This window comes from Oncorhynchus clarkii, chromosome 16 (assembly GCF_045791955.1).
Source record: "Oncorhynchus clarkii lewisi isolate Uvic-CL-2024 chromosome 16, UVic_Ocla_1.0, whole genome shotgun sequence".
In the NCBI taxonomy this organism is placed as follows: Eukaryota; Metazoa; Chordata; class Actinopteri; order Salmoniformes; family Salmonidae; genus Oncorhynchus; species Oncorhynchus clarkii.
In genome coordinates, this window is record NC_092162.1 from 151,770 (window position 1) to 167,684 (window position 15,915).

Consider the following 15,915-nt stretch of genomic DNA (forward strand, 5'->3'; position numbering starts at 1 on the left):
ACTAGAAGCAAAAGCATTTCGCTACACTCACATTAACATCTGCTAACCATGTGTGTGTGACCAATATAATTTGATTTGAGATAGGCTTAGTGCACGGATCTGTCTGTCTGGTGGCTGACCTGCCTATACTGTGCCCCTAACCGTCTCTCTCCATCCCTAGCTAGCGCACATGAGTGTTTGTGTTCTCGGAAGTACGGAAACGAATGCTCTGTTCCAAAAATACTTAATCTCAGGATACTTAATCCACTAACTGTCTTGGTAAGTCACAGTATTTTTTACGTAATGGGAGCTTGAGGCAGTATAACGTAATGAGAGTTTGAGGCAGTACTGTGTATATGGGAGCTTGAGGCAGTATCGAGTAAATGGGAGCTTGAGGCAGTATTGTGTAAATGGGAGCTTGAGACAGTATCGAGTAAATGGGAGCTTGAGGCAGTATCGAGTAAATGGGAGTTTGAGGCAATATTGAGTAAATGGGAGCTTGAGACAGTATTGAGTAAATGGGAGCTTGAGGCAGTATCGTGAAAATGGGAGTTTGAGGCAGTACAATGTAATGAGAGCTTGAGGCAGTATAATGTAATGAGAGCTTGAAGCAGTACAATGTAATGGGAGCTTTGAGGCAGTATAATGTAATGGGAACTTGAGGCAGTATAATGTAATGGGAGCTTGAGGCAGTATAATGTAATGGGAACTTGAGGCAGTATAATGTAATGGGAGCTTTAGGCAGTATCATTGTTTGAAAGCTGAACGTACTACTTTACTTCTGATAATGAGGCATGTCTTACCTTGCTTCACAGTAGCCTAGCCAAAATCCATCCATAGATATGTGGGGGTAATTATTTTATAAAAGACTTCCTCATGTCATTAACCAGCATTTCTCTCCTGTTCTATTGATTTTCATATCAACTTTATTTCGTTGTCCAGAAGCCCAAAGGTACAATCCTAGTCATATTGGCAACCCATCCTAGTTGTTGCTATTAGGTTCCCAGTCTTTCTACGTTTGAGGTTTTCAGCTCTGGCACATATGAAACACTCAGGTGAACTGTTTCCAACTGGCTTTTACAGACACACTCAGGTGAACTGTCTACAACTGGCTTTTACAGACACACTGTTTCCAACTGGCTTTTCCAGAAACACTCAGGTGAACTGTTTCCAACAGACTTTTCCAGAAACACTCAGGTGAACTGTTTCCAACTGGCTTTTCCAGAAACACTCAGGTGAACTGTTTCCAACAGACTTTTACAGAAACACTCAGGTGAACTGTTTCCAACTGGCTTTTCCAGAAACACTCAGGTGAACTGTTTCCAACAGACTTTTACAGAAACACTCAGGTGAACTGTTTCCAACAGACTTTTCCAGAAACACTCAGGTGAACTGTTTCCAACAGACTTTTCCAGAAACACTCAGGTGAACTGTTTCCAACAGACTTTTACAGAAACACTCAGGTGAACTGTTTCCAACAGACTTTTACAGAAACACTCAGGTGAACTGTTTCCAACAGACTTTTACAGAAACACTCAGGTGAACTGTTTCCAACAGACTTTTACAGACAATTTGACATGTTTAAATGACGTTTAATTAGCTGCTTCATTACAGGAGCTGCATGTCTAATAATAGGCGACAACTGCTTGACTGTAAGACGATATGCAACAATACCCAGCCCGTTTCCATTAAGCTCTTTATGAAAAATGTCTGTTCCTTATATGTATATATATGAATATGTTCCTTGTATGACGATAGTGTATATATGAATCTGTTCCTTGTATGACGATAGTGTATATTTGAATATGTTCCTTGTATGACGATAGTGTATATATGAATCTGTTCCTTGTATGACGATAGTGTATATATGAATCTGTTCCTTGTATGACGATAGTGTATATTTGAATATGTTCCTTGTATGCATGCAGAGTATATTCTGTTGGACACGTCATTTTACTGTTTGTTCACTGGTTAATGAAGGCCTGTTAGCCAGCAGCAACATCCCTAATATATACACACAAAACAAGTCAAGGCGTCTGATTGGGCCAGGCTCAGCTCGCAGCATGCCAAGCTGTCACGTTCCGGTTTACACCTTGTCCATCTGAAGATGTCCGGTCCCCAACTTCAGACAGACACACAGACAAAAGTGAGAGCCACAGTGTACTGACACTACATGGGTCCAGCAGGTGCTGCCTGTACCAGTGAATCATTAACTGGCTTCAAGACCCACACCAGACTGGAGGTAGCTGGACATTCACCAGACTGGAGGTAGCTAGACCCACACCAGACTGGAGGTAGCTGGACATTCACCAGACTGGAGGTAGCTGGACATTCACCAGACTGGAGGTAGCTGGACATTCACCAGACTGGAGGTAGCTAGACCCACACCAGACTGGAGGTAGCTGGACATTCACCAGACTGGAGGTAGCTGGACCCACACCAGACTGGAGGTAGCAAGACATTTTGCCAGACTGGAGGTAGCTGGACATTCACCAGACAGGAGGTAGCTAGACCCACACCAGACTGGAGGTAGCTGGACATTCACCAGACTGGAGGTAGCTGGACATTCACCAGACTGGAGGTAGCTAGACATTCACCAGACTGGAGATAGCTGGACATTCACCAGACTGGATGTAAAAGACAGAGAGAGTGACTATAGAGCTAGTATAACAGACATAGAGAGTGACTATAGAGCTAGTATTAGAACATGTAACAATAGATAGAGAGTGACTATAGAGCTAGTATAACAGACATAGAGAGTGACTATAGAGCTAGTATAACAGACATAGAGAGTGACTATAGAGCTAGTATAACAGACACAGAGAGTGACTATAGAGCTAGTATTAGGACATGTAACAATAGATAGAGTGACTATAGAGCTAGTATAACAGACATAGAGAGTGACTATAGAGCTAGTATTAGAACATGTAACAATAGATAGAGAGTGACTATAGAGCTAGTATAACAGACATAGAGAGTGACTATAGAGCTAGTATAACAGACATAGAGAGTGACTATAGAGCTAGTATCATATGGGGCGGCAGGGTAGCCTAGTGGTTAGAGCGTTGGACTAGTGACCGGAAGGTTGCAAGTTCAAATCCCTGAGCTGACAAGGTACAAATCTGTCGTTCTGCCCCTGAACAGGCAGTTAACCCACTAGTGATTGAAAAGGCTGTCATTGAAAATAAGAATGTGTTTTTAACTGACTTGCCTAGTTAAATAAAGGTAAAATAAAAAATAAAAAATCAGAAAGTACAACAGAGTGACTATAGAGCTAGTATCAGAAAGTGTATTATTAGACAGAGTGACTATAGAGCTAGTATCAGAAAGTGTATTATTAGACAGTGTGACTATGGAGCTAGTATCAGACAGTGTAATATTAGACATAGAGAGTGACTATAGAGCTAGTGTTGCTAGGCTAAGGTCTGTGCAGGTGGAGTCACTCATGCATGCTGCCTGTTTGAGTAGATGAGTTAACCAGAGCCCCAGAGGACCAGTGAGGGGTAACAGAGGGTTAGGGTTCGGGTGTCGCTGTGTGACACAGAGAGGAGGCTCCCTGAGCTCATAAATCAGGACAGAATGTCTTGCCTCTCTACAGCTCAGCAGGCTGTTTACTCTGGAGTAAGTGGAGGTGAGGAGTGTGTGTGTGTGAGAGAGAGAGACTGTGTGTTGCTGGCAGATCTCTTTCTCATACACACCCAGGTTAAACTGCTGCACTAAATCACTTTATAAATGGGAACTAATTCCAAGTTGCTGTCCTAAAGCACACGTTAAAACAACAGTCAATAGTGAATAAAAATACAGCCCCTAATGGGCTTCAACCTAATGAACATCCATTTTGCTCTGTTGTGTACCCAGTTTCCCCCAGTCTATATTGCTGTAATAATTCCCACACAGGGTTCTAATAGGGTTAGTTAAGGTGAGAGTTTCCCAGACAAACACCTCTAGTCCAGTCCTATAGCTGACCCTTTGAACACAGTGAGAACACAGCGGGCCCACGACTTAAATCCTTTTATTGTGCTTCACTAAAACAATAAATTAATGGCCAACAAATTCCTGCAGGTAAAGTAAATATCATAAAGAGTGAATAAATACAACAGAATGTTTTAAATAAATATCATTCAGTGTTCTGGTCTGGCTCAGACTGAAAGATAAACAATAGTGGTATAGAAGAGTCCTCATAAATTTACACAGTGTTTCTTAGCCACGCTCCTACGCACAAACACACTCACACATAAATCTGACAGTGTTTCCTTGCCACGCTTCCTAGGATCCGGAAGTGTTATAAAGAACACAAGCAAGGTGTCTGCTGGGTAATTCATGATGGGCCGAGCAGGCGTTTGTCTATTTAATTTAGACAGAAACAAATAAGTCTTTAGCTGGTTAAAGCTAGGGTTAAAGCTGGGGTTAATAGCTGCCTAATGACTCTGAAAGTAGTTAAGCCCCAGGAAAATAAACACAAAACACAGAGCACATTGGCTTATAGACGTTCCACAGACATACAGGTAGGTAGCCTAGTGGTTAAGAGTGTTGGGCCAGTAACCCAAAGGTCGCTGGTTCAAATCCCAGAGCCGGCAAGGTGGAAAAATCTGCCATTCTGCAGAAAATGCAGAAGACACATTTGGGTTGAATGCATTCAGTTGTTCAACTGATCCCCTTTCTGGCACTAACACTTGTCTTGTCTTTCTAGGGAGTTTTTCCTAGCCACCGTGCTTCTACACCTGCATTGCTTGCTGTTTGGGGTTTTAGGCTGGGTTTCTGTACAGCACTTTGAGATATCAGCTGATGTACGAAGGGCTATATAAATAAATTTGATTTGATTTTGATTCTTTTGTAACTAGCTCTGATTTCCTGGTAATGACTGATATGTGGTTGTCTATCCTAGCTTGGTTAACAGAACTGACTGTATGTCACTCTGGATAACAGATAACGGCTAAATGATCAACATGTAATACATCTCAAATAATAAGATACCCACATGTATTTCAATAAACACACAATGTCCTGTGTGAAATCTAAGCAGGTAAGGTGTCACAATAAAGATGGACACAGGGAGGACACCTCCGACTCAGGGCACACTTCTCCTCTCCACTGTTTAAATAGGAGGGAAAGTAAATCAGCTGCTGTTATGACTTGGTCCTCAGCCTGAGTGTGGGTCTTAAGTGTCTTAGTGCAGTGGTTCCCAAACTGAGGGGGCGGGCGAGTGGTCAGGGAGCGCGCGAGTGGTCGGGGGGGAGGGGGCGGGCGAGTGATCAGAGGCGCGCGAGTGGTCGGGGGGCGCGCGAGTGGTCGGGGGGCGGGCGAGTGGTCGGGGGGCGGGCGAGTGGTCGGGGGGCGCGCGAGTGGTCGGGGGGCGCGCGAGTGGTCGGGGGGCGCGCGAGTGGTCGGGGGGCGCGCGAGTGGTCGGGGGGCGCGCGAGTGGTCGGGGGGCGCGCGAGTGGTCGGGGGGCGCGCGAGTGGTCGGGGGGCGCGCGAGTGGTCAGGGGGGGAGGGGGGCAGGCGAGTGGTCAGGGGGCGCGCGGGGGGGGGTCGGGGGCTCGCGAGTGGTTAGGGGGCGCGCGAGTGGTCGGCGGGGAGTTTTTTAGGGTCCGGCTTTCAACTTAGCTCTGAAACTTGTAAATGTTCCCCAATGATGGAATGGGGGCCTGATTGAAACAGTTTGGGAACCATTGTCTTATTGTAAACAACAACAGCCCAGCCTAATATGAACCTGTGTGTGGGTCTAGTGTCTTAGTGTAACTAAACAGACAATCTGTGGACCTTGCTCAGAGTTCATCAGGGATCAGCTGTGGGTGACCACCTTGCTCAGAGTTCATCAGGGATCATCTGTGGGTGACCACCTTGCTCAGAGTTCATCAGGGATCAGCTGTGGGTGACCACGTTGTATTGTAGGGATCAGACTCATTTTTACAGTATCAGGAAACAACACCCAAATAGACAGACAGACGGACAGAAACAAAGCCTGGAAGTCAGACAGACAGACAGCCAGCCAGGGAGGCAAACAGACACCCAGCTGTGTGTATATGTGTAGGTGTGTGTGGATATGTGTAGGTGTGTGTTAATTAGGACCGATTTCAAGTTTTCATAACAATCGGAAATCGGTATTTTTTAACTACTTCATTTAATCTTTATTTAACTAGACAAATCAGTTAAGAACACATTCTTATTTTCAATGACGGCCTAGAAACAGTGGGTTAACTGCCTTGCTCAGGGGCAGAACGACAGATTTTCACCTTGTCAGCTCGGGGGATTCAATCTTGCAACCTTACAGTTAACTAGTCCAAAGCTCTTACCACCTGCCTCTCATTGCACTACACAAGGAGCCTCTGCCTGTTACACAAATGCAGTAAGCCAAGGTAAGTTGCTAGCTACCATTAATCTTATCTTATAAAAAACAATGTGTGCCTAACCATAAACATCAATGCCTTTCTTAAAATCAATACACAGAAGAATATATTTTTAAATCTGCATATTTAAATCCAGGTTAGCAGGCAATATTAACCAGGTGAAATTGTGTCACTTCTCTTGCATTCATTGCACGCAGAGTCAGTGTATATGCAACAGTTTGGGCTGCCTAATTTGCCAGAATTTTACGTAATTATGACATAACATTGAAGGTTGTGCAATGTAACAGGAATATTTAGACTTATGAATGCCACCCGTTAGATAAAATACGGAACGGTTCCGTATTTCACTGAAAGAATAAACGTCTTGTTTTTGAGATGATAGTTTCCGTATTCGACCATATTAATGACCTAAGGCTCGTATTTCTGCGTGTTATTATGTTATAACTAAGTCTATGATTTGATAGAGCAGTCTGACTGAGCGGCGGTAGGCAGCAGCAGGCTCGTAAGCATTCACTCAAACTGCACTTTCGTGCGTATGACTGCAGCTCTTCGTTGTGCTTCAAGCATTGAGCTGTTTATGACTTCAAGCCTATCAACTCCCGAGATGAGGCTGGTGTAACCGATGTGAAATGGCTAGCTAGTTAGCGGGGTATGCACTAATATCGTTTCAAACGTCACTGGGAAAATTGAAGACTCATGTTAAAAGGAACCACCAGCTTTCATATGTTCTCATGTTCTGAGCAAGGAACTTAAACGTTAGCTTTCTTACATGGCACATATTGCACTTTTACTTTCTTCTCCAACACTTTGTTTTTGCATTATTTAAACCAAATTGAACATGTTTCATTATTTATTTGAGGCTAAATTGATTTTATTGATGTAATATATTAAGTTAAAATAAGTGTTCATTCAGTATTGTTGAAATTGTCATTATTACAAATAAATAAATAACATAATTTTTTTTTAAAAATCAGCCGACTAATCGGTATAGGTATCGGCGTTGAAAAATCATATTCGGTCGACCTCTAGTGTAGGTGTGTGTGGATATGTGTAGGTGTGTGTGGATATGCGTGGAAATGTGTAGGTGTGAGTGTATATGTGTAGGTGTGTGTGGATACGTGTGGAAATGTGTAGGTGTGTGTGGATATGTGTGGAAATGTGTAGGTGTGTGTGGATATGTGTAGGTCTGTGTGTATATGTGTAGGTGTGTGTGGATATGTGTAGGTGTGTGTGGATATGTGTAGGTGTGTGTGGATGTGTGTAGGTGTGTGTGGATATGTGTAGGTGTGTGTGGATGTGTGTAGGTGTGTGTGGATATGTGTGGAAATGTGTATGTGTAGGTGTGTGTGGACAGGTGTGTGTGGACATGTGTAGGTGTGTGTGGACATGTGTAGGTGTGTGTGGACATGTGTAGGTGTGTGTGGACATGTGTAGGTGTGTGTGGACATGTGTAGGTGTGTGTGGATATGGGTAGGTGTGTGTGGACATGTGTAGGTGTGTGTGGACATGTGTAGGTGTGTGTGGATACAACGGTAGGCTGTAGATATATATAGATAAAGGGATCCTACCACAGGACATCAGCCCATCTGCCTGTCTGTCTGAGACGAGAGGTGTTGTATTTCCTCCCCTGGTCAGACAACAGACTATCACAAAGACGCTTGTTTTCCCTATCTTACCCACACCATGACCCCTCCCTATCTGCTGCCTGACGACAGGAAATCATGACTCCTGTAAGACTATCCTTCAAACTAAATCCCAGGGGAAGTCCCACAGAACGCAATCATCACATGACTAATAACACCAGTCATTACATGACTAATAACACCACAGTCAATACATGACTAATATCACCACAGTCATTACATGACTAATAACACCACAGCCAATATAATAACACCAGTCATTACATGACTAATATCACCACAGTCATTACATGACTAATAACACCACAGTCATTACATGACTAATATCACCACAGTCAATACATGACTAATATCACCACAGTCATTACATGACTAATAACACAGTCATTACATGACTAATAACACCACAGCCAATATAATAACACCAGTCATTACATGACTAATATCACCACAGTCATTACATGACTAATAACACCACAGTCAATACATGACTAATATCACCACAGTCATTACATGACTAATAACACCACAGCCAATATAATAACACCACAGTCAATACATGACTAATATCACCACAGTCATTACATGACTAATAACACCAGTCATTACATGACTAATAACACCACAGTCATTACATGACTAATAACACCACAGTCATTACATGACTAATAACACCACAGTCATTACATGACTAATAACACCACAGTCATTACATGACTAATAACACCACAGTCATTACATGACTAATATCACCACAGTCATTACATGACTAATAACACCAGACATTACATGACTAATAACACCACAGTCATTACATGACTAATAACACCACAGTCAATACATGACTAATAACACCACAGCCAATATAATAACACCAGTCATTACATGACTAATAACACCAGTCATTACATGACTAATAACACCACAGTCATTACATGACTAATAACACCACAGTCATTACATGACTAATAACACCACAGTCATTACGTGACTAATAACACCACAGTCATTACGTGACTAATAACACCACAGTCATTACGTGACTAATAACACCACAGTCATTACGTGACTAATAACACCACAGTCATTACGTGACTACTAACACCACAGTCATTACATGACTACTAACACCACAGTCATTACATGACTACTAACACCACAGTCATTACATGACTACTAACACCACAGTCATTACATGACTACTAACACCACAGTCATTACATGACTACTAACACCACAGTCATTACATGACTAATAACACCACAGTCATTACATGACTACTAACACCACAGTCATTACATGACTACTAACACCACAGTCATTACATGACTACTAACACCACAGTCATTACATGACTAATAACACCACAGTCATTACATGACTAATATCACCACAGTCATTACATGACTAATATCACCAGTCATTACATGACTACTAACACCACAGTCATTACATGACTACTAACACCACAGTCATTACATGACTACTAACACCACAGTCATTACATGACTACTAACACCACAGTCATTACATGACTACTAACGCCACAGTCATTACATGACTACTAACACCACAGTCATTACATGACTACTAACACCACAGTCATTACATGACTACTAACACCACAGTCATTACATGACTAATAACACCACAGTCATTACATGACTACTAACACCACAGTCATTACATGACTAATAACACCAGTCATTCTAATAAAAATATTTTATCAAACACTTTCTCCTGCAGGTGAAAGCTAATGATGTCAGTGTAGCCGGGCCTTTCCAGCAGGGTAAGGCTCTGAGCTGTTATCCCCAGTATCAGGCTGTCTCAGTGGGGTTCAGAGGTGGGCTGAGCAGGGCTGGAAGACATGGGGGCTGGGACTGAGCTGTTATCCCCAGTATCAGGCGGTCTCAGTGGGGTTCAGAGGTGGGCTGAGCAGGGCTGGAAGACATGGGGGCTGGGACTGAGCTGTTATCCCCAGTATCAGGCGGTCTCAGTGGGGTTCAGAGGTGGGCTGAGCAGGGCTGGAAGACATGGGGGCTGGGACTCTGAGCTGTTAAAAATATTTATTTAAAGATTTTTTATAAATGTGAATATTTGTAGCTACTTTTTAAGTGAAAAAGGGTTGTGTTCTTCATTTCACCTGTCATATACTGTTTGATTTTGAATCTTACTGGTAGTTCCCATACATGTGGTGTTTGTTAACAAGCACAACGACGAGAGACCAGAGCCTTGGGAGTCAAATAAAAAGGTTCCATTTTATTTTTAAACCTAAAAAATAAAGTTGTGCAGCATGTGCCAGCTGATCTAGTTACAGGAGGGAATGCACAACTAGATGTTTGCCAGCTAGATATCTGATAACTATTAAGTTAACTGTCTAAAATGTGCTAAATGCTCTGCCGTTGTGCATTTGGTTTGTTAATTTAGTAACTAGTTCACTTCTTCCCAAAATAATTTGCTTGGTAACAGCAGAAAATTCCCTCCTGGATAAAGAGCCATGTTGTCTACTATTTGTTTTGGGCATGGAGCAAACAGTGAGTAGCATATTTTAGTTACTTGTATAACTTTATGAGCTGGGATGTCTGTCCTGCAAATACTTTAGGTCAGAGACTGTAGAAAAAGTTTGCAATGCTCTCGTTAGCATTTAGGTAGCATTCTCTATGGGGATTTACATGTACTTGTTAGCATTACTAAATCTTCAGATTACAGAGTATGAGTGGGGTTTGAAAACAACGCCCCTTCTGTTCAGTGCCAGTATTACTGAATATCCCAGTAAGGCACAAGGTCTGTATGACAAACCGCCAAAGACTACTATGATGTGTACTAAAAACTACTGAATCTTACCTGGTTCCTCCAAACAGGATGATACGATCTCCCACCAAGCAGCAGCACTGTCTCCTCCTGGGGCACGGACCTTTACCCTGAGGCTCCACCTTCTTCCATGAGAACGCCTCTGGAGGACACACACACACACACAATCATGTTAGAAAAATAATGTTTATCCACCACACCATGGCATTTCATCTTCGCTGATCCTCAACACTGGGGCCTCACAAGGGTGCGTTCTCAGCCCCCTCCTGTACTCCCTGTTCACCCATGACTGCATGGACAAGCACGCCTCCAACTCGATCATCAAGTTTGCAGACGACACAACAGTGTTAGGCCTGATTAGCAACAACGACGAGGCGACCTACAGGAAGGAGGTGAAGGCCCTTGGAGTGTGTTGTCAGGAAAATAACCTCACTCTCAACGCCAACAAAACAAAGGAGATGAGCGTGGACTTCAGGAAACAGCAGAGGGAGCAGCCCCCATCCACATCGATGGGACAGCAGTGGAGAGGGTAGTAAGTTTTAAGTTCCTCTGCGTACACATCACGGACAAACTGAAATGGTCCACCCACACAGACAGTGTGGTGAAGAAGGCACAAGTAGGCAGAATAAATTTGTCTTGTCATCTAAAACCCTCTCAAACTTTTACAGATGCACAATCGAGAGCATCCTGTCGGGCTGTATCACCGCCTGGTACGGCAACTGCTCCGCCCACAACCGTAAGGCTCTCCAGAGGGAAGTGAGGTCTGCACAACGCATCACCGGGGGCAAACTACCTGCCCTCCAGGACACCTACACCACCCGATGTCACAGGAAGGCCAAAAAGATCATCAAGGACAACAACCACCCGAGCCACTGCCTGTTCACCCTATTATCATCCAGAAGGCGAGGTCAGTACAGGTGCATCAAAGCTGGGACCGAGAGTCTTAAAAACAGCTTCTATCTCAAGGCCATCAGACTGTTAAACAGCCATCACTAACATTGAGTGGCTGCTGCCAACATACTGACTCAACTCCAGCCACTTTAATAATAAAAAATTGGATGTAATAAATGTATCACTAGTCACTTTAAACAATGCCATTTTATATAATGTTTACAAACCGTACATTACTCATCTCATATGTACAGTGCCTTGCGAAAGTATTCGGCCCCCTTGAACTTTGCGACCTTTTGCCACATTTCAGGCTTCAAACATAAAGATATAAAACTTTATTTTTTTGTGAAGAATCAACAACAAGTGGGACACAATCATGAAGTGGAACGACATTTATTGGATATTTCAAACTTTTTTAACAAATCAAAAACTGAAAAATTGGGAGTGCAAAATTATTCAGCCCCCTTAAGTTAATACTTTGTAGCGCCACCTTTTACTGCGATTACAGCTGTAAGTCGCTTGGGGTATGTCTCTATCAGTTTTGCACATCGAGAGACTGACATTTTGGGTATGGGGTAATAGGTAATGGGTAATATGTAGGTGGTAATAGGTAACGGGTATGGGGTAATAGGTAATAGGTAGGTGGCAATAGGTAATGGGTAGGTGGTAATAGGTAATGGGTAATAGGTAGGTGGTAATAGGTAATGGGTATGGGGTAATAGGTAATGGGTAATAGGTAGGTGGTAATAGGTAATGGGGTAATAGGTAGGTGGTAATAGGTAATGGGTATGGGGTAATAGGTAGGTGGTAATAGGTAACGGGGATGGGGTAATAGGTAGGTGGCAATAGGTAATAGGTAGGTGGTAATAGGTAATGGGTATGGGGTAATAGGTAGGTGGTAATAGGTCATGGGTAGGTGGTAATAGGTAATGGGTAATAGGTAGGTGGTAATAGGTAATGGGTAATAGGTAGGTAGGTGGCTGTGTTGTATCTCTATTTAGAAGTAGACAACCTCAGGTAGTTAATGTTACATAAACCTGATCTAGTCTCTATTGAACTCTTCAATATATTCATCTGGTCCCTTTATTTAGAACAGACAAAGAGGACGATAGGACGGAGAGAGAGGTTACAGCCAGGAGGACAACATTAGTTTATTAATATAGAACTTTGTACATCAGAAACAGCATAACCTCTTTTTCTATCTCTCTCCACTCTGTGTGGCAGATAGATCAGTGACTGTGTGGCTGCTCAGTATTCAATCATCCCTTATAAGGCATCACCATGGCAACAAGCTGTTCAGGTCTTTCAGCGCCATAGATCAAGGCCTGAACAGAGAGGTTGTGCTGCCATCTAGTGGACAGATTTAGAACAGCGGGAATAGGTGGCTCAGTGACACAGTGCCCCAAATGGCACCATATCCCCTATAGATCACTACAGGCCCTGATCAAAAGCAGTGCACAGACCCGAAACGGTCAGTCCCTACCCTACCCAGGCCCGCGATGTTCAGTCCCTGCCTGTCCAACCAACCCAACAATAGCTCCCTGCCTGTCCTAGCAACCCACATGACTGTCCTACCAACCCAACACTAGCTCCCTGCCTGCTCTCCCAACCCACATGACTGTCCTCCCAGCCCACATGACTATCCTACCAACCCAACACTAGCTCCCTGCCTGTCCTCCCAACTCACATGACTGTCCTACCAACCCAATGCTAGCTCCCTGCCTGTCCTACCAACCCAACACTAGCTCCCTGCCTGTCCTACCAACCCAACACTAGCTCCCTGCCTGTCCTACCAACCCATATGACTGTCTTACCAATCCAGCACTAGCTCCCTGCCTGTTCTACCAACCCAACACTAGCTCCCTGCCTGTCCTACCAACCCAACACTAGCTCCCTGCCTGTCCTACCAACCCAACACTAGCTCCCTGCCTGTCCTATCAACCCAACACTAGCTCCCTGCCTGTCCTACCAACACAACACTAGCTCCCTGCCTGTCCTACCAACACAAAACTAGCTCCCTGCCTGTCCTACCAACACAACACTAGCTCCCTGCCTGTCCTACCAACACAACACTAGCTCGTACGTATCCTACCAACACAACACTAGCTCCCTGCCTGTCCTACCAACACAACACTAGCTCCCTGCCTGTCCTACCAACACAACACTAGCTCCCTGCCTGTCCTACCAACCCAACACTAGCTCCCTGCCTGTCCTACCAACACAACACTAGCTCGTACGTATCCTACCAACACAACACTAGCTCCCTGCCTGTCCTACCAACACAACACTAGCTCGTACGTATCCTACCAACACAACACTAGCTCGTACGTATCCTACCAACACAACACTAGCTCCCTGCCTGTCCTACCAACACAACACTAGCTCGTACGTATCCTACCAACACAAAACTAGCTCCCTGCCTGTCCTACCAACACAACACTAGCTCGTACGTATCCTACCAACACAACACTAGCTCGTACGTATCCTACCAACACAACACTAGCTCGTACGTATCCTACCAACACAACACTAGCTCCCTGCCTGTCCTACCAACACAACACTAGCGCGTACGTATCCTACCAACACAAAACTAGCTCCCTGCCTGTCCTACCAACACAACACTAGCTCGTACGTATCCTACCAACACAACACTAGCTCGTACGTATCCTACCAACACAACACTAGCTCCCTGCCTGTCCTACCAACACAACACTAGCTCCCTGCCTGTCCTACCAACCCAACACTAGCTCCCTGCCTGTCCTACCAACCCAACACTAGCTCGTACGTATCCTACAACACAACACTAGCTCGTACGTATCCTACCAACCCAACACTAGCTCCCTGCCTGTCCTACCAACTCAACACTAGCTCCCTGCCTGTCCTACCAACCAACACTAGCTCCCTGCCTGTCCTACCAACACAACACTAGCTCGCCTGTCCTACCAACACAACACTAGCTCCCTGCCTGTCCTACCAACACAACACTAGCTCCCTGCTTGTCCTACCAACACAACACTAGCCCGTACGTATCCTACCAACAACACTAGCTCCCTGCCTGTCCTACCAACACAACACTAGCTCGTACGTATCCTACCAACACAACACTAGCTCGTACGTATCCTACCAACACAACACTAGCTCGTACGTATCCTACCAACACAACACTAGCTCGTACGTATCCTACCAACCCAACACTAGCTCCCTGCCTGTCCTACCAACTCAACACTAGCTCCCTGCCTGTCCTACCAACCCAACACTAGCTTGTACGTATCCTACAACACAACACTAGCTCGTACGTATCCTACCAACCCAACACTAGCTCCCTGCCTGTCCTACCAACTCAACACTAGCTCCCTGCCTGTCCTACCAACACAACACTAGCTCCCTGCCTGTCCTACCAACACAACACTAGCTCGTACGTATCCTACCAACACAACACTAGCTCCCTGCCTGTCCTACCAACCCAACACTAGCTCCCTGCCTGTCCTACCAACACAACACTAGCTCGTACGTATCCTACCAACACAACACTAGCTCGTACGTATCCTACCAACACAACCCTAGCTCCCTTCCTTTCCTACCAACACAACACTAGCTCGTACGTATCCTACCAACACAAAACTAGCTCCCTGCCTGTCCTACCAACACAACACTAGCTCGTACGTATCCTACCAACACAACACTAGCTCGTACGCCTGTCCTACCAACACAACACTAGCTCGTACGTATCCTACCAACACAACACTAGCTCGTACGTATCCTACCAACACAACACTAGCTCCCTGCCTGTCCTACCAACACAACACTAGCTCCCTGCCTGTCCTACCAACCCAACACTAGCTCCCTGCCTGTCCTACCAACCCAACACTAGCTCGTACGTATCCTACAACACAACACTAGCTCGTACGTATCCTACCAACCCAACACTAGCTCCCTGCCTGTCCTACCAACTCAACACTAGCTCCCTGCCTGTCCTACCAACACAACACTAGCTCCCTGCCTGTCCTACCAACACAACACTAGCTCGTACGTATCCTACCAACACAACACTAGCTCCCTGCCTGTCCTACCAACACAACACTAGCTCCCTGCTTGTCCTACCAACACAACACTAGCTCGTACGTATCCTACCAACACAACACTAGCTCCCTGCCTGTCCTACCAACACAACACTAGCTCCCTGCCTGTCCTACCAACCCAACACTAGCTCGTACGTATCCTACCAACACAACACTACCTCCCTG

The 15,915-nt window shown here is 44.7% G+C and overlaps 1 protein-coding gene across 2 annotated transcripts in view; it reads right to left on the bottom strand.

The window, feature by feature from the left end:
- Window positions 1-1,583: 1,583 nt before the first annotated feature.
- LOC139367397 (kelch domain-containing protein 3-like) overlaps window positions 1,584-15,915 on the bottom strand; it is a 47,944-nt gene continuing 33,612 nt past the window's right edge. The window contains exons 9-10 of one of the 2 annotated variants that reach the window (XM_071105592.1): window positions 10,814-10,922; window positions 1,584-2,241 (exon numbers count right to left, since the gene is read on the bottom strand). In XM_071105592.1, the coding sequence (XP_070961693.1) occupies window positions 2,199-2,241; window positions 10,814-10,922 (152 nt within the window). In that variant the 3' untranslated portion in view covers window positions 1,584-2,198. Of the gene's footprint in view, window positions 2,242-2,424; window positions 2,607-10,813; window positions 10,923-15,915 lie in introns of those variants that run through there. The other variant, XM_071105593.1, reaches the window with a different exon arrangement.